Consider the following 27,770-nt stretch of genomic DNA (forward strand, 5'->3'; position numbering starts at 1 on the left):
GGCTGCTTCTCCACCAAAATGCCAGGGACCCCCTCTCCCCACTCCTAAAACCAACCCCAGGGTGGTTTTACTGAAAACATTTATTTTTTATTTATTTATTATTATTATTATTTTATGAGCCAGAGTCTCGCTCTGTCACCCAGGCTGGAGTGCAGTGGCGTGATCTCGGCTCACTGCAAGCTCCGCCTTCCGGGTTCACGCCATTCTTCTGCATCAGCCTCCCAAGTAGCTGGGACTACAGGCGCCCGCCACCACGCCCGGCTAATTTTTTGTATTTTTAGTAGAGACAGGGTTTCACCGTGTTGGCCAGGATGGTCTCTATCTCCTGACCTCGTGATCCACCTGCCTCGGTCTCCCAAAGTGCTGGGATTACAGGCGTGAGCCACGGTGCCCGGCCTGAAAACATTTATTACAACAAAACGTCAGAGCTATGTGACAGTAAGTTTCCACAAGCTCGTAGGGTTGAACCGGGGCAGGAGTCGCTGGTACAGGGACCTCACTGCCCACCCCATGCTCAGCTCCTGCCTGGAGGAACCTCTGGCTGACCCAGACACAGGATGGACAGCTGTCAGAAAATCTGGACAACAGCTCGGTAGGGCGATTGGGCAGCCTCCTCCTGTCCATGCTTCTGCCCAGGCTGAGCCTCGGAGGAGGCCTGGTTCCTGGTCATCTTGGGGCTGACGACGATGCTGCTGTTGGTGACTCGGGGCCCATACCAGCCTGCCCAGTACTGGGTGTCCCTGCCCCCATGCTGGAAGAGGATGTAGCGGACACCCCGGGGGTAGTCTGAGAAGGTGTAGGAGACCTGTCGGGAGGAAGGGAGAGGAAGTGACCACCGGGACGGGGGAGGGGAAGGCAGGAGCCAGGTCCTCTAAGAGAGCTGCCCAGGCTGGAAGGCAACAGCTCCAGGCCAGAGAGCAGGGGCACCCTGGGCCCTGAGGCTGCCCTTTGCTTCCTGCCATCCTGGCCCTGGGAGGAGTGGGTAGAGACAGCAAGTGGGTGAGGCCTCACCTCTGTCCATGTGGCATTGTTCCACTGTTGGATGGTCACAGGTGGGGGCTCGAAGGAGGCCAACACGAAGTAGTCAGCCGAGGCCAGCTGCACTTTGAGTTGGTAGGTGCAGCCACAGTCGGCTCTGGCAGCAAACCTGGTGGAGGGGTTGAGAGCCCTGTGTCCAAGCCACCGAGAGCTGGCCCCAGGGGTGGGGGCAGGTGGGACCTACACATTGGAGCTCGGAACTTCATCTCCCATCAGCTGACACTGCTCTGCCTGCAAGGCCCAGCTGGCTTCAGCGCTCCCTATGCCCCACTGTGGCCCGGGGATAAGCTGTCTGTCCATGCTGGCCTCCGTTACCCCATCTGAGAAGAGGGACCCTTTTGGGCATCCTACTAAAGATACGACCTCAAAAATCAAAAGACCCCTCCAGAGAGGCCTGGTCTGTCCAAGCCATGTCACCTGTACTTACAATGGACCAGGCTGTGGATTCAGTGGGAGAGTCAAGGGGGTGGCCTGTGTAATGGGGCTGGCACAAAGCTCACCCTCTGCTCAGCCCAGCCACCTCTCCCCCCTGCAGCTCTGCATACCCCTCCATCCTCACCGCTTTATCCTCAGAGTGGCAGCCCTGGGGCCTGCCTAGAACTGGGGTCCTGCTTCTGCCACCGGCCAAGCCAGAGCCTGGCACAGTCCTGTGCACAGAGTAGGAGCTCCAAAAAGAGTCATGGGATGAATAGGGAAAGGGGCAGGGGAGGCAGGTAGGTCAGGGGACCTGGGGGTTCCCACCCAGTCCAGAGAGGGCTGAGGTCCTCTGTTGCCCAAGTGCCTGTCAGTGTCGGCTGGGCACAGTGGCTCACACCTGTAATCCCAGCACTTTGGGAGGCCGAGGTGGGTGGATCACTTGAGGTCAGGAGTTTGAAACCAGCCTGACCAGCATGGTAAGACGCCGTCTGTATTAAAAATATAAAAAAAAAAAATAACCGGGTGTAGTGGTGGGCACCTGTAATCCCAGCTACTCAGGATGCTGAGGCAGGAGAATCGCTTGAACATGGGAGGCGGAGGTTGCAGTGAGCCAAGATCATGCCACTGCACTCCAGCCTGGGTGACAGAGCGAGACTCCGTCTCAAAAAAAAAAAAAGTGCCTGTCCATGACAGCGCACCTGGGGGCCTCAGCCTCCTCACCTGCACACTGGGGCTACTGTGTCCTGCTGACTACGTCACAGGGTGGTGGGGAGGCCAGGTGGTGCCGCAGGGTGTGGGTGCAGAGCAGGGGCGGAGGCCGGGGCTACCTGGCTCCAGGACACTGCTGTGCAGAGTGGGCACTTGCTATGGGTTGTCTCACGTACATGCAGCGCAGTAAGAGGAGCATGTAGAGTGTGGGGACACAGGCCATGGACCCTACTCACCAGTCCTTAACCACGATGTCCGGCCGGAATGTGTCTAGTAGCTCCTCCCAGTAGCCCTCGGCTACAAGGTCCACCAGCTGGGACTTGAGGCACATTCTGGGGAGCAGAGTTGGGGGCTTGCGTACCTGGGTGTGCTCTGCATGGCCCCCCCTCACCCAGGCCTTGGCAGCCCCTGTGAGCCCAGGGAGGTGGTTTGGGGACCTAGGGTACCCCTTGGCCGCTGCGGGACAGGCACTGGCTGGGGCTGACTCTGGCTTTTCCTCCAGTGCAGGAGGGAGTTTGACCCACTTGTGCCTGGGCGGCATTTGATCCCAGTCCAAAGGCCCATTGTTCCAGGGCACTTTTGTAAACTCAAGTTCCTAGCTTAGGGACGGATGCCTGTAGATAGCCCTGGCTTATCTTAACCGCCCAATGGACTCCTGGCCTGCTTCAGTGATCCCCACCCCCACTGTCCATGAACACAACAGCACTGAGTGATTCCAGGAAGCAGTGACTCTGGGCAAGTTTTGGGGCCACCTCCCTCGAGCTTCGCAGAGAGGACTTCCCTTAGGAAGACTTTGCCTGAGACTTGGCAAAGGTGTCCTGACCCTCTCTCCCCTCCACGCAAGCCTGGTAGGTTCAGTTTGCCTTACTCGTAGGATGTGACAAAATACTTCTTGACTTTGGGGTCAGGAAAATCTGTCCCGTGGGCTCCAGGGAGGCTCTCCACCTTCCAGCGGTCCCCACCATTGAAATCGATTTGCCATGCAAACATATCCTCTAGGAAGAACAGAAGCCGAGGTGAGACCCCCTGTGTAAATCCAAAGTCCAGCCCTCCCCACCTAGTCCCAGGAGGGCGGGAGGGAGGGTGGTTGGCGTTAGTGACCTTCTTGGGAGGCAGGACTTGCTCATGCTCAGGTCTCTGGGGCTGTGGACACCAAAGGGTTAACCAGCTTGTTTCTTCTCAAGGGCATTGTGCGGCCAAGATACCCCACCAGCCCAAGTGTACCCCAACTGCACCTTGGAGCACCCCTACAAAGCACCCCTCCAACACATTCCCAACTGTCCTCACCATATCAGCTCTGATCTGACTCTGTCCCTCCCACTCAGTCCCAAACTGGCCTCACTCCTAACACGCAGCTGGAGAAAAGAACGCGTGTTACCAGAAATTCTAAACCAACCCCTTCCTCACTTCCATGTTGCGGTGGAACTCTGGGAAATACCCAAGTATCAGTTCTCAAAAAATTACATTACTAGAGGCCTGTGAGAGTACTGTCCTCAAAGACTAATGTGAGGCTGGGCACGGTGGCTTGCGCCTGTAATCCCAGCACTTTGGGAGGCCAAGGCAGGTGGATTGCTTGAACCCAGGAGTTCAAGACCAGCCTGGGGAACATAGCGACACCCCCCCCCCCTTTTTTTTTAATAAGTAAAATAATTTTTTAAAAAAGGCTAACGTGTTCATCCCAACACAGACTGCTTACTTGACCCAGATGGCACCCCAGATGTCCAGGAGGGAGAGGCCCTTGGTTAACTACATAACCCAGGTTGGAGGCCCTAGAGGACGGGTTTGTGGGTTTGTCGGTGGGTCATGGGGACCAAGATTCCCATAGGGCTCAGATGGCCTCTGCCCAGGGCAAGAGTGCCAAGTGGAGGAACAGGTACCCTTTGGGCTGGGCGCTGTGGTAACATTCATGGGTGGGCCTCCATTAGGTGGGCCTGGTGGGTGCAGGGGAGCAATCACCCTCTTCACACTGAACTTAGAGGACCTTAGAAGACAATGGCGCTTCTCTACTGGCGCTGCCCAGGCAATCACCAGGGCACTTTTTTTTTTTTTGAGACAGAGTCTTGCTCTGTTGCCCAGGCTGGAGTGCAGTGGCGCAATCTTGGCTCACTGCAAGCTCCGCCTCCCAGGTTCACGCTATTCTCCTGCCTCAGCCTCCCAAGTAGCTGGGACTACAGGTGCCTGCCACCACGCCCAGCTAATTTTTTTACATTTTTAGTAGAGACGGGGTTTCACCCTGTTGGCCAGGATGGTCTTGATCTCCTGACCTCGTCATCCGCCCGCCTCAGCCTCCCAAAGTGCTGGGATTACAGGCGTGAGCCACCGCCCCCGGCCCACCGGGGCACTTTTCAAATGGCTCGCTTGCTCCCCCTCCAGGAGCCCGCTATTCTCCAGGTGCTCTGGGGTCCCCAGTAGAGAACCAGGGGAGTAATACAGAAATCCAGGAGCTGGGCTGGTGCTGAGCACAGACCTGGGGGTACCCCAGCAAGGCTTGACTGAGCACTGCCAGCCCCAGGCAGGCCAGGCTGTAAGGCCAGCTCTGTCAGGCGGTGTTATGCCAAGCAGGCAGCTTAGCCGGGCAGCTTCTGAATGGAATCTAGGGCAGGCAGAGGGACTGAGTGTCGGGCGCTGTCTATGGGGGCTCTGGGATTTGGGGCGGGGGGAGTTTGAGGCCTTTATCTGTCAGGACCAAACCCTGGAAGCTGGGCAGTTTTGCGTCTTTGGGGAAGTCACTCATCTTGGGCCCAAAGCTCCCCATCTATACAATGGAGTCCACCCTAATTGTCTTGGCATCTCCCAGGTTCCTTTTGTGTGTGTGTGTGTGTGTGTGTGTGTGTTTGTGTGTGACAGAGTCTTGCTCTGTCACCCAGCCTGCTGGAGTGCAGTGGCGCCATCTCAGCTCACTGCAACCTCCACCTCACAGGTTCAAGCGGTGCTCCTGCCTCAGCCTCCCAAGTAGTTGGGATTACAGGCGCCCACCACCATGCGTGGCTAATTTTTGTACTTTTAGTAGAGATGAGGTTTTGCCATGTTGGCCAGGCTGGTCTCGAACTCCTGACCTCAGGTGATCTGCCTGCCTCGGCCTCCCAAAGTGCTGGGATTACAGGCGTGAGCCACCGCACCTGGCCTATTTATTTTATTTTTAAATTATTTTTTCAGAGACAGAGTCTCACTCTGTTCCCCAGGCTGGAGTGAAGTGGCATAATCTTGGCTCACTGCAACCTCCATCTGGGTTCAAGCGATTCTCCTGCTTCAGCCTCCCGACGAGCTGAGATCACAGGTGCCTGCCACCATGCCTGGCTAATTTTTTTGTATTTTTGTAGAGATGGAGTTTCACCATGTTGTCCAGGCTGGTCTTGAACACCTGACCTCAAGTAATCGCCCATCCCAGCCTCCCAAAGTGCTGGGATTACAGGTATGAGCCACCGCGCCCAGCCAATCTCCCAGGATCCTAATGAGGATGAAGAGAGTACAGAGATAGCAAGGGGATTCTAAGTACACAAACCAGGTCTCAAAATCAGTTGCTGCTGGAGCCCCAACAAGAAGTATGGTGTGTTTGGGATGGATGGTGGCTCATGCCTATAATCCCAGCACTTTGAAAGGCTGAGGTGGGCGGATCATTTGCGCTCAGGAGTTCGAGACCAGTCTGGGCAACATGGTTAGACCCTGTCTTTAATTTAAAAAAAAAAAAAAAAAAAAAAATATATATATATATATATATATGTATATACACACACACATGTGTATATATATGTATATATATAATATATGTATATGTGATGGAGGTTGCAGTGAGCCAAGATTGTGCCATTGCACTGCAGCTTGGGGAACAGAGTAAGACCCTGTCTCTGAAAAAATAATTTAAAAATAAAACAAATAGGCCAGGTGTGGTGGCTCACGCCTGTAATCCCAGCACTTTGGGAGGCCGAGGCAGGCAGATCACCTGAGGTCAGGAGTTCGAGACCAGCCTGGCCAACATGGCAAAACCTCATCTCTACTAAAAATACAAAAATTAGCTGGGCATGGTGGTGGGCACCTGTAATCCCAACTACGTGTGTGTGTGTGTGTGTGTGTATGTATATGTATACACATATATGTATACATATGTATATATACATGTATATATGTGTACATATGTATACATACATACATATATGTATACATGTGTATATATACACGTGTATATATGTATACACGTGTATATACGTATATGTATACATGTGTGTGTGTGTATATGTGAAGGTGTCACTGTGGATGCTATAGTGTGGCAAACAAGGTCCATTTGGCCCCTGGAGCTTGAAGTTTGTAGCAGAAAAAAATAAGGAAATTCTGAAAAAAATTTTTTTTTTTTGGAGACTAAAAGTTTCACTCTTGTCACCCAGGCTGGAGTGCAATGGAGCCATCTCGGCTCACCGCAACCTCTGCCTCCCAGGTTCAAGTGATTCTCCTGCCTCAGCCTCCCAAGTAGCTGGGAATTGTAGGCGTGGGCCAGCATGCCCAACTTTGTGTGTTTTTAGTAGAGACAGGGCTTTGCCATTTTGACCAGGCTGGTCTCTAACTCCTGACCTCAGGTGATCCACCCATCTCGGCCTCCCAAAGTGCCGGGATTACAGGCGTGAGCCACCGCGCCTTGTGAAAAGTGTTACAGGGCATGAAAGGGGGGTGCTATGCTAGAGGTGGAGAGGGCTGTTTTTAGATTGGGAGCACAGGGCAGGTCTCTGAACTGAGACCTGAAGAATGAGAAGGAACCAAGGAAGTGAGGTGGGTGTTTAGGGTTAGAGAATATTCCAGGTAGTGTGGGAATTGCAAGTGCCAAGGCCCAAGGATGAGAAGGAACGAGCCCGGTGGCAGCCTCCACCCTGCCCCCATGCCACCTTCAGCACACGGGTTGCGCAGGAGGTTCCTATGCAGGCTCCGTAGGAAGTAGAAGATTTTCCAGTTGGCCACGGGCTGGTCCCAGTCCTCGGTGATGAAGCCCTCTCGCAGGCACTTGCGTTTCCAGAGGGTCATGAGGTCGATGAGGTCCCGCCAGAGGCTGCAGACCAGGCGGCAGTTCAGCAGCAGCTGGCGGGCGGGCACGTGCGTGAACAGCTCCAGCAGGATGTTCTCGGGCAGCTCGTTAATGCTGTCCAGGGCTGCTTTGGAGTGGGGAGCATCCATGGCCTGTGGGGGCAACAGCAGTTATAAGCCTGACCAGGGAGGTGGGCCCTCAGGTCCCCAGGGAACCAGGCCAGGGACTCCTCTCCAACCCTGCATTAGCCAGGTGTGGTGGCACACGCCTGGAGTCCCAGGTACTTGGGAGGCTGAGGCAGAGGATCCCTTGAGCCTGGGAATTCAAGGCTACAGTGACCTATGATGGCGCCACTGCACCCCTGCCCGGGCAACCAAGCAAGACTCTGGCTAAAAAAAAAAAAAAACCCACAAAAGAGCATTTCTGAGGCTGAGGGTCCTTCCAGTAAACAGTAGCCCCTCAGTGGAAAGAGTAGTCATGGGACACACATTCAGAAGAGTGCAATACAAATAGTAAGGTCTTTAGAGACACATTTTTTAAAAGGCCCCTCCCCAATTTAAAAAAAATTGCTTAATTTTAAAGCCAGTGGGTTGGGTGGACTGTAAGATTTTGTGGAGGCCACACTTGTCTGCAAAGTTCTGTGAGGGTTTTGGTGATCGTTATTTTAATGCTCTGGATTCACTGTTAGAATATAAAATCTTTTTTTTTTTTTGAGACAGAGTCTCTTGCTCTGTCACCCAGGCTGGAGTGCAGTGGTGCAATCTCGGCTCACTGCAACCTCCACCTCCAGGGTTCAAGCGATTCTCCTGCCTCAGCCTCCCGAGTAGCTGGGACTATAGGCGCATGCCACCATGCCCAGCTAATTTTTTGTATTTTTAGTAGAGACGGGGTTTCATCGTGTTAGCCAGGATGGTCTCAATCTCCTGACCCCATGATCAGCCCGCCTCGGCCTCCCAGAGTGCTGGGATTATAGGCGTGAGCCACTGTACCCGGCCAGAATATAAAATCAGTTTTACATCCCAGACTCATTAATGTTCATTTAGTGGTGGGCTAGTGCTGAGAAACCACCTTCCTATCTCCAGAAGCTTACTTTGGCCTGGAAGTCACGTGATAAAACAACCCCATGGGAAGCCCCCACGGCACCCGCCTGAGCTGTCTTTGGTGTCAGGCCAGAATCCACTTGGAGATGGCCGGAAAAAAAAAATCAGATGGAGGGTGGCTGAGAAGACTGCCTGGGTTTGAATCCTGGTCTGCAGCGACCAGTTGGGAAGCTGTGAAAAGGAGGGGGTAACTGTCCCGACCCTGGAAGGGCCAGGAGGACCAAGTGAAGCACAGAGCTTCAGTCAGCATTGCTGTCAGCACAAACCCGCTCTCAACACTGTCCTCCCTGTACCTCTGCACTGCACACGGGTTCTGGAAAACTTCAAGCAGTGCCACAGCCCTGGCCTGAATCTGTTACCTGGGGGCACCTGGTTAGTCCTCTTAAGGGGATCCCAGGTACTTGCCCCAGGTAGGTGGGGGTTGGCCGGCAGCCAGGGCTCTGCACTGTCACTCGGGTGGGCCTCATCTGCTTACACATGAGGAGAGAATGTTCTCCACCTACAAGCAGGGACACAGAACCTTGCTGGCCTCTTTTTTTTTTTCCTTCCCCCCCACCCCGAGACAGTTTCACTCTTGTTGCCCAGGCTGGAGTGCAATGGCGTGATCTCGGCTCCCTGCAATCTCCACCTCCTGGGCTCAAGCAATTCTCCAGCCTCAGCCTCTCAAGTAACTGTGATTACAGGTGCCCGCCACCACACCCAGCTAATTTTTGTATTTTTAGTAGAGACAGGGTTTCACCATGTTGGCCAGGCTGGTTTTGAACTCCTGACCTCAGGTGATCCACCCGCCTCGGCCTCCTGAAGTGCTGGGATTACAGGTGTGAGCCACTGTACCCAGCCTTTTGCTGTGGCCTCTTCTGATTTTCCATAGAGGCTTGGCCAAAGCAGCAGTTCATGGTCTTCTGAAGGCTCCCATCTCAGAAAACAGGAGGGTGGGTGCATGCTCGCTCCTGCCCAGGGAGGAACACTTTACATGGCAGAGAAAACAGGTGAGGTACTTGTGCCTCGTGAAAAATGCTTTGCAGGCCGGGTGCGGTGGCTCAAGCCTGTAACCCCAGCCCTTTGGGAGGCCGAGGGGTGCGGATCACAAGGTCAGAAGTTCGAGACCAGCCTGGCCAACACAGTGAAACCCCATCTCTACTAAAAATACAAAAAAATTAGCCAGGCGTGGTGGTGTGCGCCTGTAATCTCAGCTACTCAGGAGGCTGAGGCAGGAGAATCGTGTGAACCTGGGAGGCGGAGGTTGTGGTGAGCCGAGATTGCACCACTGCACTCCAGCCTGGGTGACAGTGCAAGGCACCGTCTCAAAAAAAGAAAAGAAAAGAAAAGAAAAAAGGCTTTGCAACCTTGGCAACACAGGGAGGCCCCGTCTCTATAAATAGTGAAAAAATTCGCCAGGCATAGTGGCGAGTGCCTGTGGTCCTAGCTACTTGGGAGGCTATGGCGTCAGGATCTTCTGAGCGCAGGAGGTCAAGGCTGCAGTAGCTCACAGGCGTGAGCCACCGAACCCGGCCCCTCAGATTTTTCTACCTTACAGTCCATGAGGCCTGCCGAGGTCACACTCTAGGGAAAGAAGGAGCCTGCTGGAGCAGAGTGAGCCATGATTGCTCCATGGCACTCCAGCCTGGGCAACAGAGCAAAACTGTCTCAAAAAAAAAAAAAAAGAGAAAAGAAAAATGCTTTGATGGAAAAAAAAAAATAACAAAAAACCCAATGTGGCCAAGTCTTCTAAGTTCTGAGAAGCAACTGTAAGCATTTGAAAAAAAATGTAAAACTTGTCAATTAAAAATGCTTGTAGTCTGGGCAACATAGTGAGACTCTGTCTCTAGAAAAAAAGAAATTAGGTCGGACGCGCGGACTCAGGCCTGTATTCCCAGCACTTTGGTAGGCTGAGGCGGGCGGATCACAAGATCAGGAGTTTGAGACCAGCCTGGCCAATATGGCGAAACCCCGTCTCTACTAAAAATACAAAAATTAGCTGGGCGTGGTGGCGGACGCCTGTAGTCCCAGCTACTCGGGAGGGTGAGGCAGGAGAATCGCTTGAACCCGGGAAGCGGAGGTTGCAGTGAGCCGAGATCGTGCCACTGCACTCCAGCCTGGGCGACAGAGTGAGAATCTGTCTCAAAAAAAAAAAAAAAAAAAAAAAAAAAAAAAGGCCGGGCACGGTGGCTCACGCCTGTAATCCCAGCACTTTGGGAGGCCGATGTGGGCGGATCACGAGGTTAGGAGATCGAGACCGTCCTGGCTAACACAGTGAAACTCCGTCTCTACTAAAAATACAAAAAATTAGCCGGGCATGGTTGCAGGTGCCTGTAGTCCCAGCTACTCGGGAGGCAGGTGCCTGTAGTCCCAGCTACGCAGGAGGCTGAGGCAGGAGGATCGCTTGAGCCCAGGAAGTCAAGGCTGCAGTGAGCCGTGATCATGCCACTGCACTCCAGCCTGGGTGACAGAGCAAGACTCTGCCATAAATAAATAAATAAATAAATAAATAAATAAATAAATAAATGCTGCCAACTTCTAAAGGCACTGCTAGACTCTAGACCAAATAAAAGTCACTGGGCTCCAAGCTAGAGGCATCTAGGCACCAATAGCTTCCCACCGTGGTGACCGAAGTCTGGTCTCTGGCCCAGTCCGCATTTTCTTGCGCCCCTTCCCCGCCCCGGCCCGGGGCATTTTGTGGTGGCGAAGTCCATGCCAGCCCTAGGAAGCCCTCTCACACCGATCGGGGTCCCCAACTGCCCGGCCCGGCGTCTCATGCTCGCCTTCTCCGCACCCACCCTCCCAGCAAGCTCTAGTGGCATTGTTACTTCACCGGTTTCTCGGAAACAGAAACTGTGGCTGGGGAAAGGCAAGCGCCGGATATCGCAGGCGTGTGGGGGCCTGGAGGTCCCTTGACAGTTCTCCGAACCCGGCGCCGGCCTCGGGATGTGGCCGGGGTGGAGGCGGCCGCAGAGCCTCCGCCTGGGTGGCCCCGGGGCCAGGCCCCCAGTCGAAGTCCGGGCCCAGCCGCCCGCGCCCCCCACCCCTGGCCGCCCGGACCAGCGCCCGCAGGCTCCGTGAACGCCCAGGCGCCGGAGACCCCGGCTCCCCACTCGCCCGCCGCCCGTCCCCCCGGGGACGCGACCTGGGCGCAGCGGCGGAGCTCCGGGTCGGCCCGAGCCTACGGCCTCGGCGTCGTCGTCGCTGGGCCCCGCCCGGCCCCGCCGCCGCGTCACTCGCTGCGCTCGGTCCCCACCCCCGCCCCGGACCCCGCTGCCGTCCCTCTCGGCCCGGCCCCTAACCCTCACCGCGGGAAGACGAACCTGGGATCCCCAGGGCCCGGGCCCTCGCTGCGGCCTGCGTGTCCTGAAGCTGTCTCCCCCTCCAGGCGGCGGGCGGCTCAGCACCCACACCTGCACCCGCCTCCTCCGCAGGGCAGAAGCTCCCGAACGCGCGGCCGCTCCCTGGACCTCCGCACTAGTTCCTTCCTTATGCGGCCCAGGGCTCCACCTTTGACCCGCGGTCCCCTCCCTAGAGGCAGGAGCTGACACCCAGTGGGCTCCTTCTTTCCCTAGGGCGTGACCTCCGCAGGCTTCATAGACTCAAAGGTAAAAAACCTGAGGGGCTGGGAGGTGGCTAACGCCTGTGATCCCAGCACTTTGGGAGGCCGAGGTGGGGAGGATCGCTTGAGGTCCGGAGTTCGAGACCAGCCTGGCCAACATGGCAAAAACCCTCTCTCTACTAAATATACAAAAATTAGCCGGGCGTGGTGGCACACGTCTATAATCCCAGCTCCTCCGGAGGCTGAGGTGGGAGAATCGCTTGAACCTGGGAGGCTGCAGTGAGTGGAGACTGTACCACTGCACTGCAGCCTGGGCGACAGAGCCAGACCTTGTCTCAAAAAATAAAAAACCTCTGAGGTTTTTTATCAGGATTAAGTTCATGAATTTCTTCCATCAGTCAACAAATATTTAGCAAGCACCTTGTTCAGGCAACCACCAAGGGTTGTGCAGGCTGTGCACTGCACAAGGGGACTGGCCCAGGACACATTAATTGCAGTCAGGGCTACATGTTCTCTGTGGAAGGCCGTCCTTTTGCAGTTTGCCATGGGCTGGTGGGTGGTGATCCTGCCCTGGCCAAAGCCCTTATCTAGCTCACCCTTGACTGAGATAGCTAAATGTGAGGAGTACTTATTGAGCACTGGATTAGTCCATGTTCACACTGCTATAAAGAAATAGCCGCGACTGGGTGATTTATAAAAGGAAAGAGGTTTAATTGACTTATAGTTCCATATGGCTGGGGAAGCCTCAAGAAACAATCGCTGGGCGCGGTGACTCACGCCTGTAATCTGAGCACTTTGGGAGGTCGAGGTGGGCGGATCACGAGGTCAGGAGATTGAGACCACCCTGGCCAACATGGTGAAACTCCGTCTCTACTAAAAATACAAAAAAAATTAGCCGGGCATGGTGGTGGGCGCCTGTAGTCTCAGCTACTCCAGAGGCTGAGGCAGGTGAATGGTGTGAACCTGGGAGGCAGAGCTTGCAGTGAGCCGAGATTGCGCCACTGCACTCCAGCCTGGGCGACAGAGCGAGACTCCATTTCAAAAAAAAAAAAAAGAAAAGAAAAGAAAAAAGAAACTTACAATCATGGTGGTGGAAGGTGAGGGGGAAGCAACGACCTTCTTCACATGGCGGCGGGAGGGAGCGGGGAAACCGTCACTTGTAAAACCATCAGATCTCGTGAGAACTCACTCACTATCATGAGAACAGCATGGGGGAAAACCGCTCCCATAATCCAATCACTTCCCACCAGGTCTCTCCCTAAACACCCAGGATTACCATTCAAGATGAGATGTGGGTTGGGACACAAAGCTTAACCATATCACGCACCAACGGTGTGCCAGGCACCATTCTAAATGTTTCGGCTTCATCCAATGTCCGTAAAGCTGTTGGCAAAGAGTAACACCAGGAGGCAGAGCCTGGGTGGCACTGCTGATCTGGCACAAGGTGGACTCAAGGGCTGCCCAGAGATGTCCACACACCCCAACCCCAGCCTGTGGCTGGGCCTCCAGAGGAAGCCAGCAGTACTGGACGGCTGCCAGGTGAGATACCTGCAGCTCACTGAGGGGTCTGCCCATGAACCTGTTTCTGTGATGGCCTGGTTCCTGAAATGCCAACCCCTCTGTACCTTAGACAGAAGCCATGCCATTGTACCATCTGCAGGTCCAGGCAGGACCACCTAAAGTCTGCCTTTCCTTCCAGAAACCACAGGGCACAGGTTAGACTGGGCACACCTTTTATTTGGCTGCATGCAGTAGGGCGAAGTCAGGAGAACACTGCTGTCCTTCCAGCAGGACAAGAGGCAAGTTCCAAGGGTGGCTGGCTGGGAGACAGAGGTCTTGGGAATGGCAGTTCTAGGGGTGGGGTGGGGTCTTGGAATGCTCTCCAAGCCAGAGGGGGCCTGGCCTGGATTTGGGAGGTGGACAGGGGATCCTTCAAACCCCCTACCACACTCATCCAGGGCTCACGTGTCCAGCTGTCAGAGCAGGTCCCAATCCTGCTCCCCACCTACCCTGGGACATCCTGTGCAGGACTCCCTCAGTCCTCTGGGAACCTGACCCCACCTGGTACCCATCTAGCTTCTGGGGCTCCACTGACAGTGAGGACAGTCCACACCCGACCTGGACCCCACCCCGCCCTGGGTCTGCCCATCTCAGTCCTGGCCTGAGCCTCTGGGCCAAAGCCACCTCTTCTGAGCAGGCAGGCAGAGCGAGAGACTGGGAGCAGCAGACAGGGGCAGAGCACGGCCCATGAGCCCACCCTCCACTTCCCAGATTGGTCAGAGTTACATGGTCACCTCCCTGCACCTGCACCATCAGGGCAGCTGCAAGCTTGCCAGTTGTCTTGCCTGTCCCTGCTCCGAGGGTCAAAGAACACAGGTAGAATGGTCCCAGGAGGGGAAGGGAGAGACAGATCCAGGCTGGCCTCCAAGCTCGACTTTCTGAGGGGCCCAGGGGAACATGCTGCACCTCCCACATCTCAGGTGCTCCGTCTCTGAAAGGGGCACACGCAGGCTTCCCCGGCCATCATTCAGGTCAAGACCTTTCGGGGAGAGCTGGCCCGATCCCAGCATGTGAGGGCTGCCCACACTGAGAGGCTCCACAAAGAAGAGGCGGCTAGGGGCAAGGGTTAGAGGTCTGGGGACGCCTGGCCTCCACCTCCCCTTCCCAAGCCCAGCCCTTTTCTGACAGCAGTTGTTTACCAGTCAGGGTTCAGCAGATGGGGGCTCAGGGGGTGTCAGGGCAGCGGGGGCCCGATGGTGATGCTGCTGTTGGTGACCCTCGGGCCGTACCAGCCGGCCCAGTAATGAGTGTCCACGCCGCCGTGCTGAAACCAGATGTAGCGGACGCCGGGCGGGTAGTTGGAGAATGTGTGGGAGACCTGGCAGGGCAGGTAGAGGGGGGAGAAAGGTCAAGGGAGCTGACTCAGGCTGGGTGTGGCGGCTCACACCAGGAATCCCAGTACTTTGGGAGGCTGAGGTGGGAGGGTTGTTTGAGCCCAGGAGTTTGCAACTAGTCTTGTCGCAAACCAGAGATAGTGAGATACCATCTCTACAAGAAAAAAAAAATTAGCCAGGCATGGTGGTGTGTGCCTGTAGTTCTAGGCAGGCTGAGGCAGGAGTACAGGCTAAAGTAGGAGTTCAAGACTGCAGTGAGCTGTGATCATGTCACTGCGCTCCAGCCTGGGCAACAGAGTGAGACCGTGTCTCTAAAAAACAAAAGAAATAAAAGAAGATGAGCCTTAAAAAAAAGGGTGGGAGCAGACTCTGAGTGTGGCACTGCCTGAGGGGGGCAGGGGAACAAGGAAGGGGCTGAGTTCTTGGTGCCAGCTAGAAATCAGTGGAGTTCTTGTTTGAACTCTGTGATTTGGGACAGACCAATTCCTTTCTCTGTGCTTCAGTTTCCTCATCTATAAAATGGAGCAAAATCCTGCTGGTCTACTCCACAGGATTATCATTCAGCCCAAAGGAATGGAAAGAAACTGCAAGCTGCCAAAGGATGTCCAATATACTCATCACGGGGCACATGTATTATTTAGGTTAAAATTAAGTAAAAGTGCCCGGCATGGTGGCTCATGCCTGTAATCCCAGAACTTTGGGAGGCCGAGGCGGGTGGATCACCTGAGGTCGGGAGATGGAGACCAGCCTGACCAACATGGAGAAACCCCATCTCTACTAAAAATACAAAATTAGCTGGGCGTGGTGGCGCATGCCTGTAATCCCAGCTACTCAGGAGGCTGAGGCAGGAGAATCGTTTGAACCCGGGAGGCAGAGGTTGTGGTGAGCTGAGATCGCGTCACTGCACTCCAACCTGGGTGACAGAGCGAGACTCCGTCTCAAAAAAAAAAAAAAATTAAGTAAAATTAGATGAAATAAAAAATTCAGGTACTCAGTTGTACTAGGAACTGGCTCTTACTAACTTCAGTGGTCACATGTAGCTACTGGCTACCTTATGGATAGCATAGACACAGACCATTTCTATCACTACAGAAAGTTCTATTGGACAGGGCTGGGGTTGGCAAACGATGGCCTGCAGGCCCACTGCCTGTTTTTATAAATAAAGTTTTACTGGAACATAGCCATGTCCATTCGTTTACATATTGTCTAGAGCTGTTTTCACACAACAGCAAAGTTGGAGAGTTGAGTAATTGTGACAGAGACAATGTGACCTGCAAAGCCTAAAATATTCGTATCTGCCATTTTAAGAAAACATTTACTAGGGCTGGGCACAGTGGCTCATGCCTGTAGTTCCAGCACTTTGGGAGGCTGAGGCAGAAGGATGACTTGAGGCCAGGAGTGCGAGACCAGCCTGGGCAACAAAGCAAAACTCCATCTCTACAAAAAAAAATTTTTTTTTTAATTAGTGGTGGTGCACACCTGTACTCCCAGCTACTCAGGATGCTGAGGCAGGAGGATGACTTGAGCCTAAGAGTTTGAGTCTGCAGTGAGCTATGAATGCGCCAGCCTGGGTGACAGAGACCCTGTCCCTAAAAATATGTTAAGTAAATTAAAACAAACAAACAAACAAATATTTGCTGACCCCAGTCTAGAAAACAGTAGTAATCAATACTAGTAATTAGTAACAGTCAGTCAACCTTTTGGAATTTTTTTTTCTTTTTTTTTTTTTGAGATGGAGTTTCGCTCTTGTTGCCCAGGCTGGAGTGCAATGGCGTGATCTCGGCTCACTGCAACCTCCGCCTCCTGGATTCAAGCGATTCTTCTGCCTCAGCCTCCCAAGTAGCTGGCATGCGCCACCATGCCTGGGTAATTTTGTATTTTTAGTAAAGACAGGGTTTCTCCATGTTGGTCAGGCTGGTCTCGAACTCCCAACCTCAGGTGATCTGCCTACCTGGGCCTCCCAAAGTGCTGGGATTACAGGTGTGAGCCACTATGCCCTGCCAACCTTTTGGAATATTTTTTGGCCCTGGCTTTGCCAGCATCATTTCACTGATTTCTTTCAGAGCTCTATGAGGGAAACACTATATACCCATTTTACAGAAACAGCGAGTGAAGCTCAGAGCATTGGAAGCACAGGTGAGAAGGTGCAGAGCTTGGATCTGAACCTAGGCCCCGTCTGACCACAGTCTCAGCCTTGGACGATCTACCTCTGCCCCCGTCCCCCAGGCCCACGCACCTCCCTCCACTTGGCATCGCTCTTCTGCTGGATGGTCGCCGGGTCTGGCTGGAAGGTCCCCAGAGGCGCGTGTGCGGACGACAGGAGCTGAACGCACAGCTGGTACTTGGACCCGCAATCTGGCCTGGCTGCGAACCTGCAGGGAGAGGGAGGGCCCATCAGGGCCTCGGAGATTGGGGGCAGGGCGGGGGTGGGGTGCCTGATTGGCATGCCCCACCCCAGACCCTCGCCCCAGGCACTCACCAGTCCTTGACCTCGATGTCCGGCCGTGTGGTATCCATCAGCTCCTCCCAATACCCTTCGGCCTTGAGGTCTACCACCTGGGACTTGAGGCAGGTGCTGGGGGCAGGCAGAGGGGTGGGAGGGGCTGGGCTCACCACTAGGGCAGTGAGTGGCTAGGACTGCCCCTTCCAGGGTGGGAGAGACCCCAGGGTAAATTGATTTGGGCTTTCCCCTACCCCAAGTCCCCGGATCTTACTAATATGAAGTAACGAAGTATTTCTTGACCTGGTCATTGGGGAATTCCTTCCTCTGGTCTCGAGAGAGATCCTCCACCTTCCACTCATCGCCTCCATTCACATCCAGGCTCCAGAACTCGAACCCCTCTGATGGAAAAGCAGAGTTCACACTGAAGGGAAGCCCCTCAGTGGCCGCCTTCTCCCAAATGCCCCTTCCTCCCCACTCCTCTGCCCACATCTTGGCGGCTGCCCTCAAGCCCTGTGCTGTGGGACGCTGCAGATCACAGTGCCCACCGTGTATTAGGTGCTTCCTGTGTTGCAGGCACAGGGAGGTGACTTCACTGGGGGCCCTGAGACACATGGTGATGGGAATGACCAGACCTCTTCTGTGATGGAGAACGCTCTGATGTGGGCCAGACAGACCTGGGTCTAGTCCCAGCTGTACCAGTACTCGGTTGTCTGACCTTGGACCAGTTGCTTTTCCTCTCTGACCCTTGGTTGTCTCCTCTGTAAACTGGAGTAAGAATAGGGGCTGAGAAGCATTTTTGGCAAAGTGCCAAAATGTTTTAGGACTTGTGGCCCACATACTATCTCTATTGTATAGTTTTTTGTTGTTGTTGTTTCTTTTCCTATAACCCCTTAAAAACACAAAAACTTTTTTTGTTTTTGTTTTTTGAGATAGGGTTTCGCTCGTCACCCAGGCTGGAGTGCAATGGCTCGATCTCAGCTCACTGTAACCTCTGCCTCCTGGGTTCCAGTGATTCTCCTGCTTCAGCCTCCCGAGTAGCTGGGATTACAGGTGCATGCCACCACACCTGGTTAATGTTTGTATTTTTTTGTAGAGACGGTGTTTCGCCATGTTGGCCAAGCTGGTCTCGATCTCCTGACCTCAGATGATCCACCCACCTTGGCCTCCCAAAGTGCTGGGATTACAGGTGTGAGCCACTGCACCCAGCCCAGCTGCCTTCTGTGATGGAGAAAGCTCTGATGTGGGCCAGACAGACCTGGGTCTAGTCCCAGCTCTACCAGTACTCAGCTGTGTGACCTCAGGCCAGTTGCTTTTCCTCTCTGAGCCTCAGTTGTCTCCTCTGTAAACTGGAGTTAAGAATAGGGGCTGGGAAGCTTTTTTGGCAAAGTGCGAAAATATTTTAGGACTTGTGGGCCATAAACTATCTCTATTGTATAGTTTTTTGTTGTTTCTTCTTCTTTTTATAACACTTTTAAAATGTAAAAACAATTATTAGAACAATTATTAATGCCTCAGCCAGATTTGGCTCATGGACAGCTTGGAGGAGTGGTTTTATTATCATTTTGCTCCAGAATTTGGTCAAGTTGTGGAAAATGAGGTTCCCATGCCATCCCAGTGTCAACCCAACAACATAGCAAGCAAGGATCAGTGGAAGCCTTGCTTTACCTGTTGTTGTAACATACTGAGAAGACGACTGGATCTCCCATTCTTCCACAAGCAAAACCCTTTTGGCCCTCTGGGACCATGTCAGTAGGCCCAACCCTGGAGCCTAGAAACTAGGCCAGCAAAATATGGCTCTGACTTCCTGGCCTTGTGTCTTGAGCGGAATTAGTCTCAGCTGACCAACATTCCCTTGCCTAGGAAAGGTCACTGGGGAAATAATCTTAAGAGTAGAATAAGAGGCCGGGTGTGGTGGCTCATGCGTGTAATCCTAGCACTTTGGGAGGCCAAGGTGGGTGGATCACTTGAGGCCAGGAGTTTGAGACCAGCCTGGCCAACATGGTGAAACTGTGTCTCTATTAAAAATACAAAAAATTAGCTGGGCGTGGTGGCGGGCACCGGTAATCCCAGCTACTCGGGAGGCTGAGGCAGGAGAATCGCTTGAACCCAGGAGGTGGAGGTTGCAGTGAGCCAAGATCGCACCATTGCACTCCAGCTTGGGCAACAGAGCGAGACTCCACCTAAAAAAAAAAAAAAAATTAGCCAGGTGTGGTGGCACATGCCTGTAATCCCAGCTACTTGGGAGGCTGAACTTGGGAGGTGGAGGTTACAGTGAGCCAAGATTGTGTCACTGTACTCCAGCCTGGGTGACAGAGTGAAACTCCGTCTCAAAAAAAAAAAAAAAAAAAAAAAGAAAGTATAGTAAGAATAAGAAACACCACTCTTGGCCTCAGTTTGCCCATCTGAAAAATGTGTGCACTAACAGTAGCTACCTCTTTGGGTTACTGTGAGAGAAGTAAAGGTGTTAAACCATCCAAAGTACCCGGCTCACACTAAGTGCTCAATACATGTTCCTGGTGTCATGACTGTGTACTGGAGGCATGCCAGACCCGGCCTGTACCCCACCTTCAGCGCACGGGTTGTGCAGGAGGTTCCTGTGCAGGCTCCGTAAGAAGTAGAAGATCTTCCAGTCGGCCACGGGCTGGTCCCAGTCCTCGGTGATGAAGCCCTCTCGCAGGCACTTGCGTTTCCAGAGGGTCACGAGGTCGATGAGGTCCCGCCAGAGGCTGCAGACCAGGCGGCAGTTCAGCAGCAGCTGGCGGGCGGGCACGTGCGTGAACAGCTCCAGCAGGATGTTCTCGGGCAGCTCGTTGATGTTCCCCACAGCCATGGCTTGTGGCTTCTGGACACCCTCCTGTAGCTGTTGAAAAGCTATGCTGCAGGCCTCATCCCTGCTCTGCCATTTATCTCGGGAGAGCATGGTGCCTCTCCCAGCCTGTTTCCTTCTCTGTAAATGGATGCCTTACCTCCAGGGGTCACTGGGGCGGTCCAAGGAGCTTGGGACACATCAGGTACTTTAATAAAAGGTGAGCTCTGATTTTTTTTCTCTGGCCTCTCACAATAGAGGTGGAAGGCACTGCCCAAGGTCAAAAATAAGGGCAGAGGGGGAAGGAGCCCGGATCTTCTTTGATTCCAGGGCCAGCCTTTTTCAGTAGGCCAGTCTTTAATGGGGATATAATGCGCAGCCGGGCAGAGCACCCCAGGCCTCCGGTGCCGTCACCATCCTCTCTCCCATCCTCAGAACATGATGGGAGGAGGAGGCTAATTATCACTGCCTCCCGCGGAGGTCCAAAGGGCTCCAGCCACCTTCTCAAGATCTCAGAGGACATGATCTCCTGCCTAGGTGGGAGTGGCAAGAGGGTGGGCGACAGGGAAGGGCCCTTCCTATCTCCCCACCCCCACCCCCAGCCCCGCGGCTGGGCTCCGCCAGCCCCAAGTCCGCCAGCGCGCCTGCAGCCTCCCCTTCCCACGCTGTGCCTTAAAATGCCCCCCAAAGTCTGGGCTCGGACCCCTGTACATCGATGGCGACCCCAGCCCCCGTTCGCAGCCGCGCAGCGCAGCCCGGGCAAGCTCGGCGGCCTGGGCCTAGTCGGTGCCAGGCCTCCCTCGGCAACTGCGGCGCGACCCGGAACCCAGGAGCCTTCCCGGCAGCCCCCGCCCAGCCGCGCCCCCTCCCCAGCGCCCCCCGCGCCCCCTCCTGCCGGTCACCTGCGCTCTGCCGCCGCGGCACGATCCGCTGGGCCGCCCAAGCTGCACCGCCTGGACCTGCGCTTGCCTGGGAAGCGAGGCCCCGCCCCGGCCCGCCAGGCCCCGCCCCCGCGCCCCGCGCCCCGCCCCGCGCAGCGCTGGGCCAGGGACGCACCCCCACCGCGTCGTAGGAAAATTACCTGGTGTGGGGGGTGGGGCGGAAGGCACCTCCTATACCCCGACTCCGCCTGGGCCACCCGCCCCGCACCCTCGGCCTGACCCAGCCTCTCCGTGCCTCCCCTAGCCGCCTCCTCCCAGCAGTCCCCCAGGAGCGAGCTGCGAGATGCCCCAAATCGGACCCCTCCCCAGCTGGAAAAAAAACGACTCCTGACCTTTCCCAGCCTCCTCGGTCCGCTGAGGAACCCGCAGCCCCGGGCCTCGAGCAGACTGCTGGGACTGCGGGGCGGCCGGGCGCGGGGCCAGAGGCGGGGCGGGGCGGGTCGGGTCGGGGGCCTTTAAGAGGCGCGGTCGCCGGGACCGACACAGACGCGGACAGCGCCGGGACTCGCCGCCCCGGGACTCGCGCAGCCCGCAGCGCTCCGACTCCTCCTTCTCTCGCGACCGCCCTCCGCAGCGATGGACGGAGACGGTGACCCAGGTAGCCGCCGCCTGGACCGCTCGCTGCGGCGGGGAGGGGAGATGGGGTCGGCGGGCGAGCGCTGCACAGAGGGGCGTCAGAGAGCGAGGGGACCCGGAGACCTGGCGCGGCAAACTTTCACGCCAGCGAAGTCCTAGAGGCGGTCTCCAAAGAGCACGTCTCTCTGCTATCTTGGTCTGGCGGGAGGCCTTGAGAGGCGACTGGCAAGGAGAGAGAACTCCTGGGTCCCATTTAGCCAGGAAGTAGCACCAGAGGACCCCCACATTCCCGCCTCCCAGCTTCCTGAGGGTCTGTCTGGCGGGGGCCTGGGATGCGTCTGGGAGGGAGGCTGCGAGCCTTTTCTTTCATCAGCTCTTCCAGCTCTGGGCCTTGGACCGTCTGAATCCCCGTGGGTTCCTTGGGGTCCCAGGCCTGGCCTCACCTATTCCTGCCTTCCTCCTGAGCTCCCTTGTCTGGAGGGGCTGCCCCTCCCCGGGGTAGTGAGATGCCCAGTGGGGACCCGACTAGCAGTGAGGGAGCGTTGGGGGCAGCTTTGGCTGGTGCTCAGGGCCTTCCCAGGCTGCCCAATCATCCTCTCTGGCACCCAAGACCCCTCACCCCCATCCCTCCAACTCCCTGCGGGGCCTGCAGGGGTTGCCTGCTGAGTCAGGATGGAAACAAGACCTGCCTGCAGACAGCCCTCACTCTTTCCTCATCAGGTCCAGCTGGGGATGGGCATTGCTTGGGTTAGGCGGTGGCAAACAGACTGATGAAAGCTCAGGCCCCCCCTCACCCCCCATTCCCCCGCCTCCAGCCCTGAAAATTCCAGCTCCTGCAGCCCTTGCTCCCAATCCACGGCCTTCTGGCCACACCCTCTGTAGGGCTCCAGAACTGGCTCCTGCTTTTTCCCAGGGCTGAGCTATTCCCTGGACTCTGGGGCCCACTCCAGGTGAGTGAATCAGCCTCGCAGGCAGGCAGCTTCCAGGGGCCAGATAACTTTCCGCCGGCAACAATGTGGGGAGTTGTGTGTGTAAGAGAGAGGGTGGGGGGAGCTGTAATTGGATCTGGGGCCTCGAGTGCCAGGCCCCGGGGCCAGAAGAGGGGACTGGGTGAGGTGCACCTTTCGGGGAGCATCAGGTGTCCGATGGGGCCAGGGCCGGAGGGAGGGCTGGAGAGGTGAGGACACTGGGCCTAGCTCCCCAGAGAGCTGTGGGCATCCGCCTGGGCAGGCGATGTGACTTCAGGGCCTGGCATTTTCCTCTGTCTTCCTGCTGTTCTGCGATGTGGTCTGGGAGAAGCTGTTAAGCCTTTTTTGGCCTCAGTTTCCTCTTTGCCAAAGGGGCCGGTGTAAATCCCCACATCATAAAGATGTGGCCAAAAAAATGCTAATAAGGAAGGAGAAGTGCTGTGTTCAATGAGGTTCACTCAGTAAGATTGACTGAGGACTCACTGTGTGCTCTGGGCTCTGTGAAAGCTCTCAAGGGCCTGACTGTGGGTTGGGCAGGGAGGAGAGGCTGCATATGAGGAGGTTAGGGGCTGGTGGGCCTGGAGACTTGGGTCTGGGTCCTGCCACCTGTCCCCTTCCCCAGTGCCTGGCCTGTTCCCACCACCGCCTTGGCTCTCCAGGGCCTAGCCCACGGGAACTCCCCATCCGTAGGTCAGAGCTGTAGTCTTCCTGATCACCCAGAGTGGCCCCATCTCCTCCTCACTGGCTCTCCCTCGTCCAGGCATCTGGGGCACTCGGTGTCCACTTACTCAAGGCTGTGATGGCCCAGCTGAAGCCGACTGGGATGCAAGAGACAGTCTGGCTGCTGCGGTGACATCTGCCTGCCTCCTTACAATTCAGAATGCCCTTGTCCCCCTCATCAGGGGATTTGGACATCTGTCCTGCTTGTATGGCCTGGCACAATGATTACCCCCATTTTATAGATGAGAAAACTGAGGGCCACGGATGGGAAAAGGAGGTGGAGAAAGTTTCCTTCCCCAAGCCCCTATGTCATCTCCTTGCTTGATACAGTTTCTTTTAATAAGTCCCTCCTCATCCCCAAGTCACACAATAGCTGGGGACAGCTGGGTCTCCAGGCTCTGTTCTCCAGCCCCTGAAGGCCCCAGGTCCCATGTCCCCTTCCCTAAATACTGGCAGTGTGTCCTTCAACAAGTCACTTCATCCCTGAGCCTGAGCATTTGCACCTGCAAAGTCAAAATCCTGGCCTGGGTGTAGTGGAGAATGACTAATCCCAGAACTTTAGGAGGCCGAGGCAGGAAGATTGCTTGAGTCCAGGAGTTGGAGGTCAGCCTGAGCAACAGAGTGAGACCCTATCTTTAAAAAGAAAAGTCAGCCAGGCGTGGTGGCTGACGCCTTTAATCCCAGCAGTTTGGGAGGCCGAGGCGGGTGGATCACCTGAGGTCAGGAGTTTGAGACCAGCCATGCCAACATGGTGAAACCCCGCCTCTACTAAAAATACAAAAATTAGCCAGGCGTGGTGGCACATGCCTGTCATCCCAGTACTTGGGAGGCTGAGGCAGAAGAATCGCTTCTCAGCTTCCAGCTACCTGGGAGGCAGAGGTTGCAGTGAGCTGAGATGGAGCAGTGACAGAGCAAGCGAGACTCCATCTCAAAAAAAAAAAAAGTCAAAATCCTAACACTGCCTACTAATTCAGTGAATTATTTTGTGGAGGCTGTGGTGGTTTAAGATGGCTCTGGAGCCAGGCTGTCTGGGTTCAAATCCAGGCTCCAACCACTGATTAGCCGTGTGATCCTGGGCCGTTTCACCTCTCTGTGCCTCAGTTTCCTCATCAATGAAATAAGAACAGCAATAAGAGCAACCTCAAAGAAATGGTATGAGGATTTAAAGAGTAAATGAAGTTGAAATGCTTTGGACGGTGCCTAACACTTGATGAGTGCCCCCAAAACATGAGTTCCTGACAACAGACCAGGAAAGTGCCAGATGCCAGGCACAGGGCATGAAGCTGTGTGTTTTCCAGACCATGTTCTGGCCCTTATAAGGCTCCGTATGGTCCAGAGACAGGCGTTTATCACAGGATCACACCCCAGGACAAAAGCTAGGAAGGGCTGTGAGAGGGTGTCATGGGGGAAGTCCCGGAAGCCTTCCTGAGGAGGTGAGGGGAGCAGGAATCTCAGAGGGTGGTTGGGAGGAAGAAAGAAATTCCTGTGTGAAGCATTGTACAGTGCTATAGATGGATGTCATTAATAATAATAATATGATCCTTGCTGCCATCTGCCCAGGCGTGGGGCTTACTGGTCCAGCAGAGGAAATAGGCCTCTGAGGCACCTCTTTGGACTTAGGGGCTGATCCGGGGTTGGTCTGTGGCCTTGTGGCCCTCGTTCTTGGGCACCAGTATGGAGTCACAGAATCTCCCGCCCCAGCTGTGGATTGTCCCACGGTGGGTGGGGGAAGATACGGGCACATTGCAGTCCTGGGGCCTGGAGGAGTACAGGGTGGAGGAATCACAGCCCCCCACCCATCCCTGCCTGCAGAGAGCGTGGGCCAGCCCGAGGAGGCAAGCCCGGAGGAGCAGCCAGAGGAGGCGAGTGCTGAGGAGGAGCGGCTGGAGGACCAGGAGGAGGAGGAGGCGGCGGCCGCCGCGTACCTGGACGAGCTGCCCGAGCCGCTGCTGCTGCGCGTGCTGGCCGCACTGCCGGCCGCCGAGCTGGTGCAGGCCTGCCGCCTGGTGTGCCTGCGCTGGAAGGAGCTGGTGGACGGCGCCCCGCTGTGGCTGCTCAAGTGCCAGCAGGAGGGGCTGGTGCCCGAGGGCGGCGTGGAGGAGGAGCGCGACCACTGGCAGCAGTTCTACTTCCTGAGCAAGCGGCGCCGCAACCTTCTGCGTAACCCGTGTGGGGAAGGTGAGAGGCCCTCGCTGGGCGAGCTCAGCTTCCCCTGCTGCGAAATGGGCCGAAACGGCGCCGGCTGGCTTTGAGGGAGAAATGGGATTAAGCGCCTGGCTCAGTGCCAGCACTGGGTAGCCCCAAGGCTGTCTATTACTGTAGCTCTCTGGCCACCTGTGCCCTGGGGTCTCCCGGGTCCTCCCACCCTCAGCCAGCTGGGGCAGGGCGGGATGCGGGACATACCTCCCGGGAGGCAGATTTAGAAAGTGCCCACTGGTCCACCCTCTCATTCATCATCTGCCCACCAAGACACCAAGTGCCACCTTTGCCCTGCCCCCCACCACATAGTGGCAAGAGCCAGCCTTAGCAGGGACTGAGTGACCAGGGTGGGGCTGTCGTGTCCCTACAGAGGACTTGGAAGGCTGGTGTGACGTGGAGCATGGTGGGGACGGCTGGAGGGTGGAGGAGCTGCCTGGAGACAGTGGGGTGGAGTTCACCCACGATGAGAGCGTCAAGAAGTACTTCGCCTCCTCCTTTGAGTAAGGAGAAGGGGGTGGAGGAGGTGGGAAGGGGGGAGTGTTCGCTCTGTCCTAACTCCAGTTCTCCCAGGTGGTGTCGCAAAGCACAGGTGATTGACCTGCAGGCTGAGGGCTACTGGGAGGAGCTGCTGGACACGACTCAGCCGGCCATCGTGGTGAAGGACTGGTGAGAGGGTCCTGGGGTGGCATGGGGCTGGGAGGAGCGGGGTAAGGCAGAGGGGAGAGCCAGCTGGGGAACCCCCCGCCTGGGGGTGCTGCCTCCCCACTGCAGGGGTTGAGGCCACGTGGGCCACGGGTCTGCAAAGGTTGACAACTTCCGTGTTTGCAGGAGAACCTGGAAACCCACCTCCCCTCCTGAGTTTTAAATGTTGGCAAATATATGCACATATATATGTTTGTATATATGTAATGTATATATTTCAAAATCAGTCTGCGGTCCAAACCAAAGGCCACTCTGTGGACTGGCTTTGGCCCCAAGCTGGGGTCTGGCCAACTTGGAATGTAGTCCTTGTGTTTCGCTCGTGGGCTGTCACTTTCTCTTGCTGGCCTCGTTTCCCTTATCTGTAAACTGGGAACACTGGCAGTGCTGGCTGACAGGGATGTTGGGCGCACAGGAGGACTTTTGTGGAAATCCCCATCCCCAGGACGTGTTCAGCAGGGCTGAGGCCATGCCCCCACCCCACCTCCCGCCCCCCACCTCGCTCCCTCCCTCTGAGCAGGTACTCGGGCCGCAGCGACGCTGGTTGCCTCTACGAGCTCACCGTTAAGCTACTGTCCGAGCACGAGAACGTGCTGGCTGAGTTCAGCAGCGGGCAGGTGGCAGTGCCCCAAGACAGTGACGGCGGGGGCTGGATGGAGGTGAGCCTGGGGGACCCAGGGCGGAGGGGAGGGGCACGGACGTGAGGGGCGTGGCTCGAGGAGACCCCGCCCACAGCGCTCCTGGGCTGGGCTGGGCTGAGATAATCACCGGGTGGTGGAGAGAGCTCTGAATACCGCGGAGAAACCGAGTGGGGGAGCTGCAGGTCGGTCGGTGTACCGGGGTGGGGCGGCAGGAGAGGCCTCAGGACCTCCGAGGCTGACTCTTGCTACCTCCACCCCCAGATCTCCCACACCTTCACCGACTACGGGCCGGGCGTCCGCTTCGTCCGCTTCGAGCACGGGGGGCAGGACTCCGTCTACTGGAAGGGCTGGTTCGGGGCCCGGGTGACCAACAGCAGCGTGTGGGTAGAACCCTGAGCGACCCTGCCTCCACTCTCCCCCAGCTGCCTGGAGGGGCAAAGGTCGAGGGTAGATAGGCCTTAACTTAGTCCATAGCGTCCTCACCTTCCCCAAGCCACACATCCTCCTGCCATCCCTTGCTCCGATCCCAGCCCCTGAGCAGGGAGAGAGAAGTTTTGTTGGCATAGGTTTGCTTAGGTAGCCGGCTTCTAGAATGTAGATCCGTGAGGGCGTGAGCTTGGACTGGACCCACTGCTGAATCCCCTGCACCTAGCACAGTGCCTGCCACAAAGTGGGCTCTCAATAAATATTATTTGTCCAAGGAAGGAATGAATGAACAAATGGATAAACACTGCTCCCTTCCCATCCTTTTCTGTCTCCTGAGGGCCCCCGGCATAGCCTGGAAAAATACTTGGTAGGGCTCCAGCTGCTCTGGTTTCCAGCGGACCTTGGGCCAGTATGGAGTCAGCTGGGCCCGGCCTTGCCAGGCAGGACAAAGCTGGGATTGTGAGACCAAGGAAGGTTGAGCTGAGCCTGGCGCCTGACCGACACCCAAGCTGCCCAGAGGCCAGAATAGGGCATGTTGGCGGGGGGGCTGCCCTCCAGGCCTCTCTTGGTCCAGTGAGTATCCTAGGCCTTGCTATGACCCCCCATCCTTTACTAAAGGCAGAGTGGGGTTGGGGGTGTACCAGT

At 55.9% G+C, this 27,770-nt stretch overlaps 3 protein-coding genes across 35 annotated transcripts; 1 reads left to right on the plus strand and 2 right to left on the minus strand.

Moving 5' to 3' along the window:
* Window positions 1-62: 62 nt before the first annotated feature.
* On the minus strand, window positions 63-11,737 carry FBXO6 (F-box protein 6). 5 transcript variants are annotated; one of them, XM_009448182.4, is made up of 6 exons: window positions 11,559-11,737; window positions 7,035-7,323; window positions 3,032-3,158; window positions 2,400-2,495; window positions 1,012-1,147; window positions 63-805 (listed from the first exon to the last, which is right to left on the minus strand). In XM_009448182.4, exons 2-6 carry the CDS (start codon window positions 7,318-7,320, stop codon window positions 569-571), a joined length of 882 nt encoding a protein of 293 aa, XP_009446457.1. In that variant the 5' UTR covers window positions 7,321-7,323; window positions 11,559-11,737; the 3' UTR covers window positions 63-568.
* A 765-nt stretch (window positions 11,738-12,502) lies between these two features.
* On the minus strand, window positions 12,503-21,313 carry FBXO44 (F-box protein 44). Of its 29 annotated transcripts, none has more exons than XR_010148244.1 (9): window positions 20,858-20,970; window positions 19,715-20,009; window positions 17,450-17,547; window positions 17,186-17,281; window positions 16,943-17,078; window positions 14,512-14,690; window positions 13,140-13,195; window positions 12,893-13,004; window positions 12,503-12,682 (listed from the first exon to the last, which is right to left on the minus strand). XR_010148244.1 is itself a non-coding variant. In XM_054679086.2 (8 exons), the coding sequence occupies exons 3-7, from the start codon at window positions 19,977-19,979 to the stop codon at window positions 14,547-14,549; spliced, it is 768 nt and encodes a 255-aa protein (XP_054535061.1). In that variant the 5' UTR covers window positions 19,980-20,009; window positions 20,116-20,488; window positions 20,858-20,967; the 3' UTR covers window positions 13,529-14,425; window positions 14,512-14,546. The 29 variants fall into 29 exon arrangements, 21 of the variants coding, with proteins under 21 accessions (XP_016809492.1, XP_063642322.1, XP_054535061.1 ...); XR_008546616.2 differs by having other exon boundaries at window positions 12,503-12,685; XR_010148243.1 differs by having other exon boundaries at window positions 12,893-12,968; window positions 13,089-13,195.
* A 50-nt stretch (window positions 21,314-21,363) lies between these two features.
* FBXO2 (F-box protein 2) lies at window positions 21,364-27,403 on the plus strand. Its single transcript, XM_514389.7, has 6 exons — window positions 21,364-21,494; window positions 24,973-25,338; window positions 25,730-25,859; window positions 25,930-26,025; window positions 26,579-26,717; window positions 26,961-27,403. The coding sequence occupies exons 1-6, from the start codon at window positions 21,473-21,475 to the stop codon at window positions 27,093-27,095; spliced, it is 888 nt and encodes a 295-aa protein (XP_514389.2). The 5' UTR covers window positions 21,364-21,472; the 3' UTR covers window positions 27,096-27,403.
* Window positions 27,404-27,770: the final 367 nt, after the last annotated feature.

The sequence above is a fragment of the Pan troglodytes genome, chromosome 1 (assembly GCF_028858775.2).
Source record: "Pan troglodytes isolate AG18354 chromosome 1, NHGRI_mPanTro3-v2.0_pri, whole genome shotgun sequence".
NCBI classification, from domain to species: Eukaryota; Metazoa; Chordata; class Mammalia; order Primates; family Hominidae; genus Pan; species Pan troglodytes.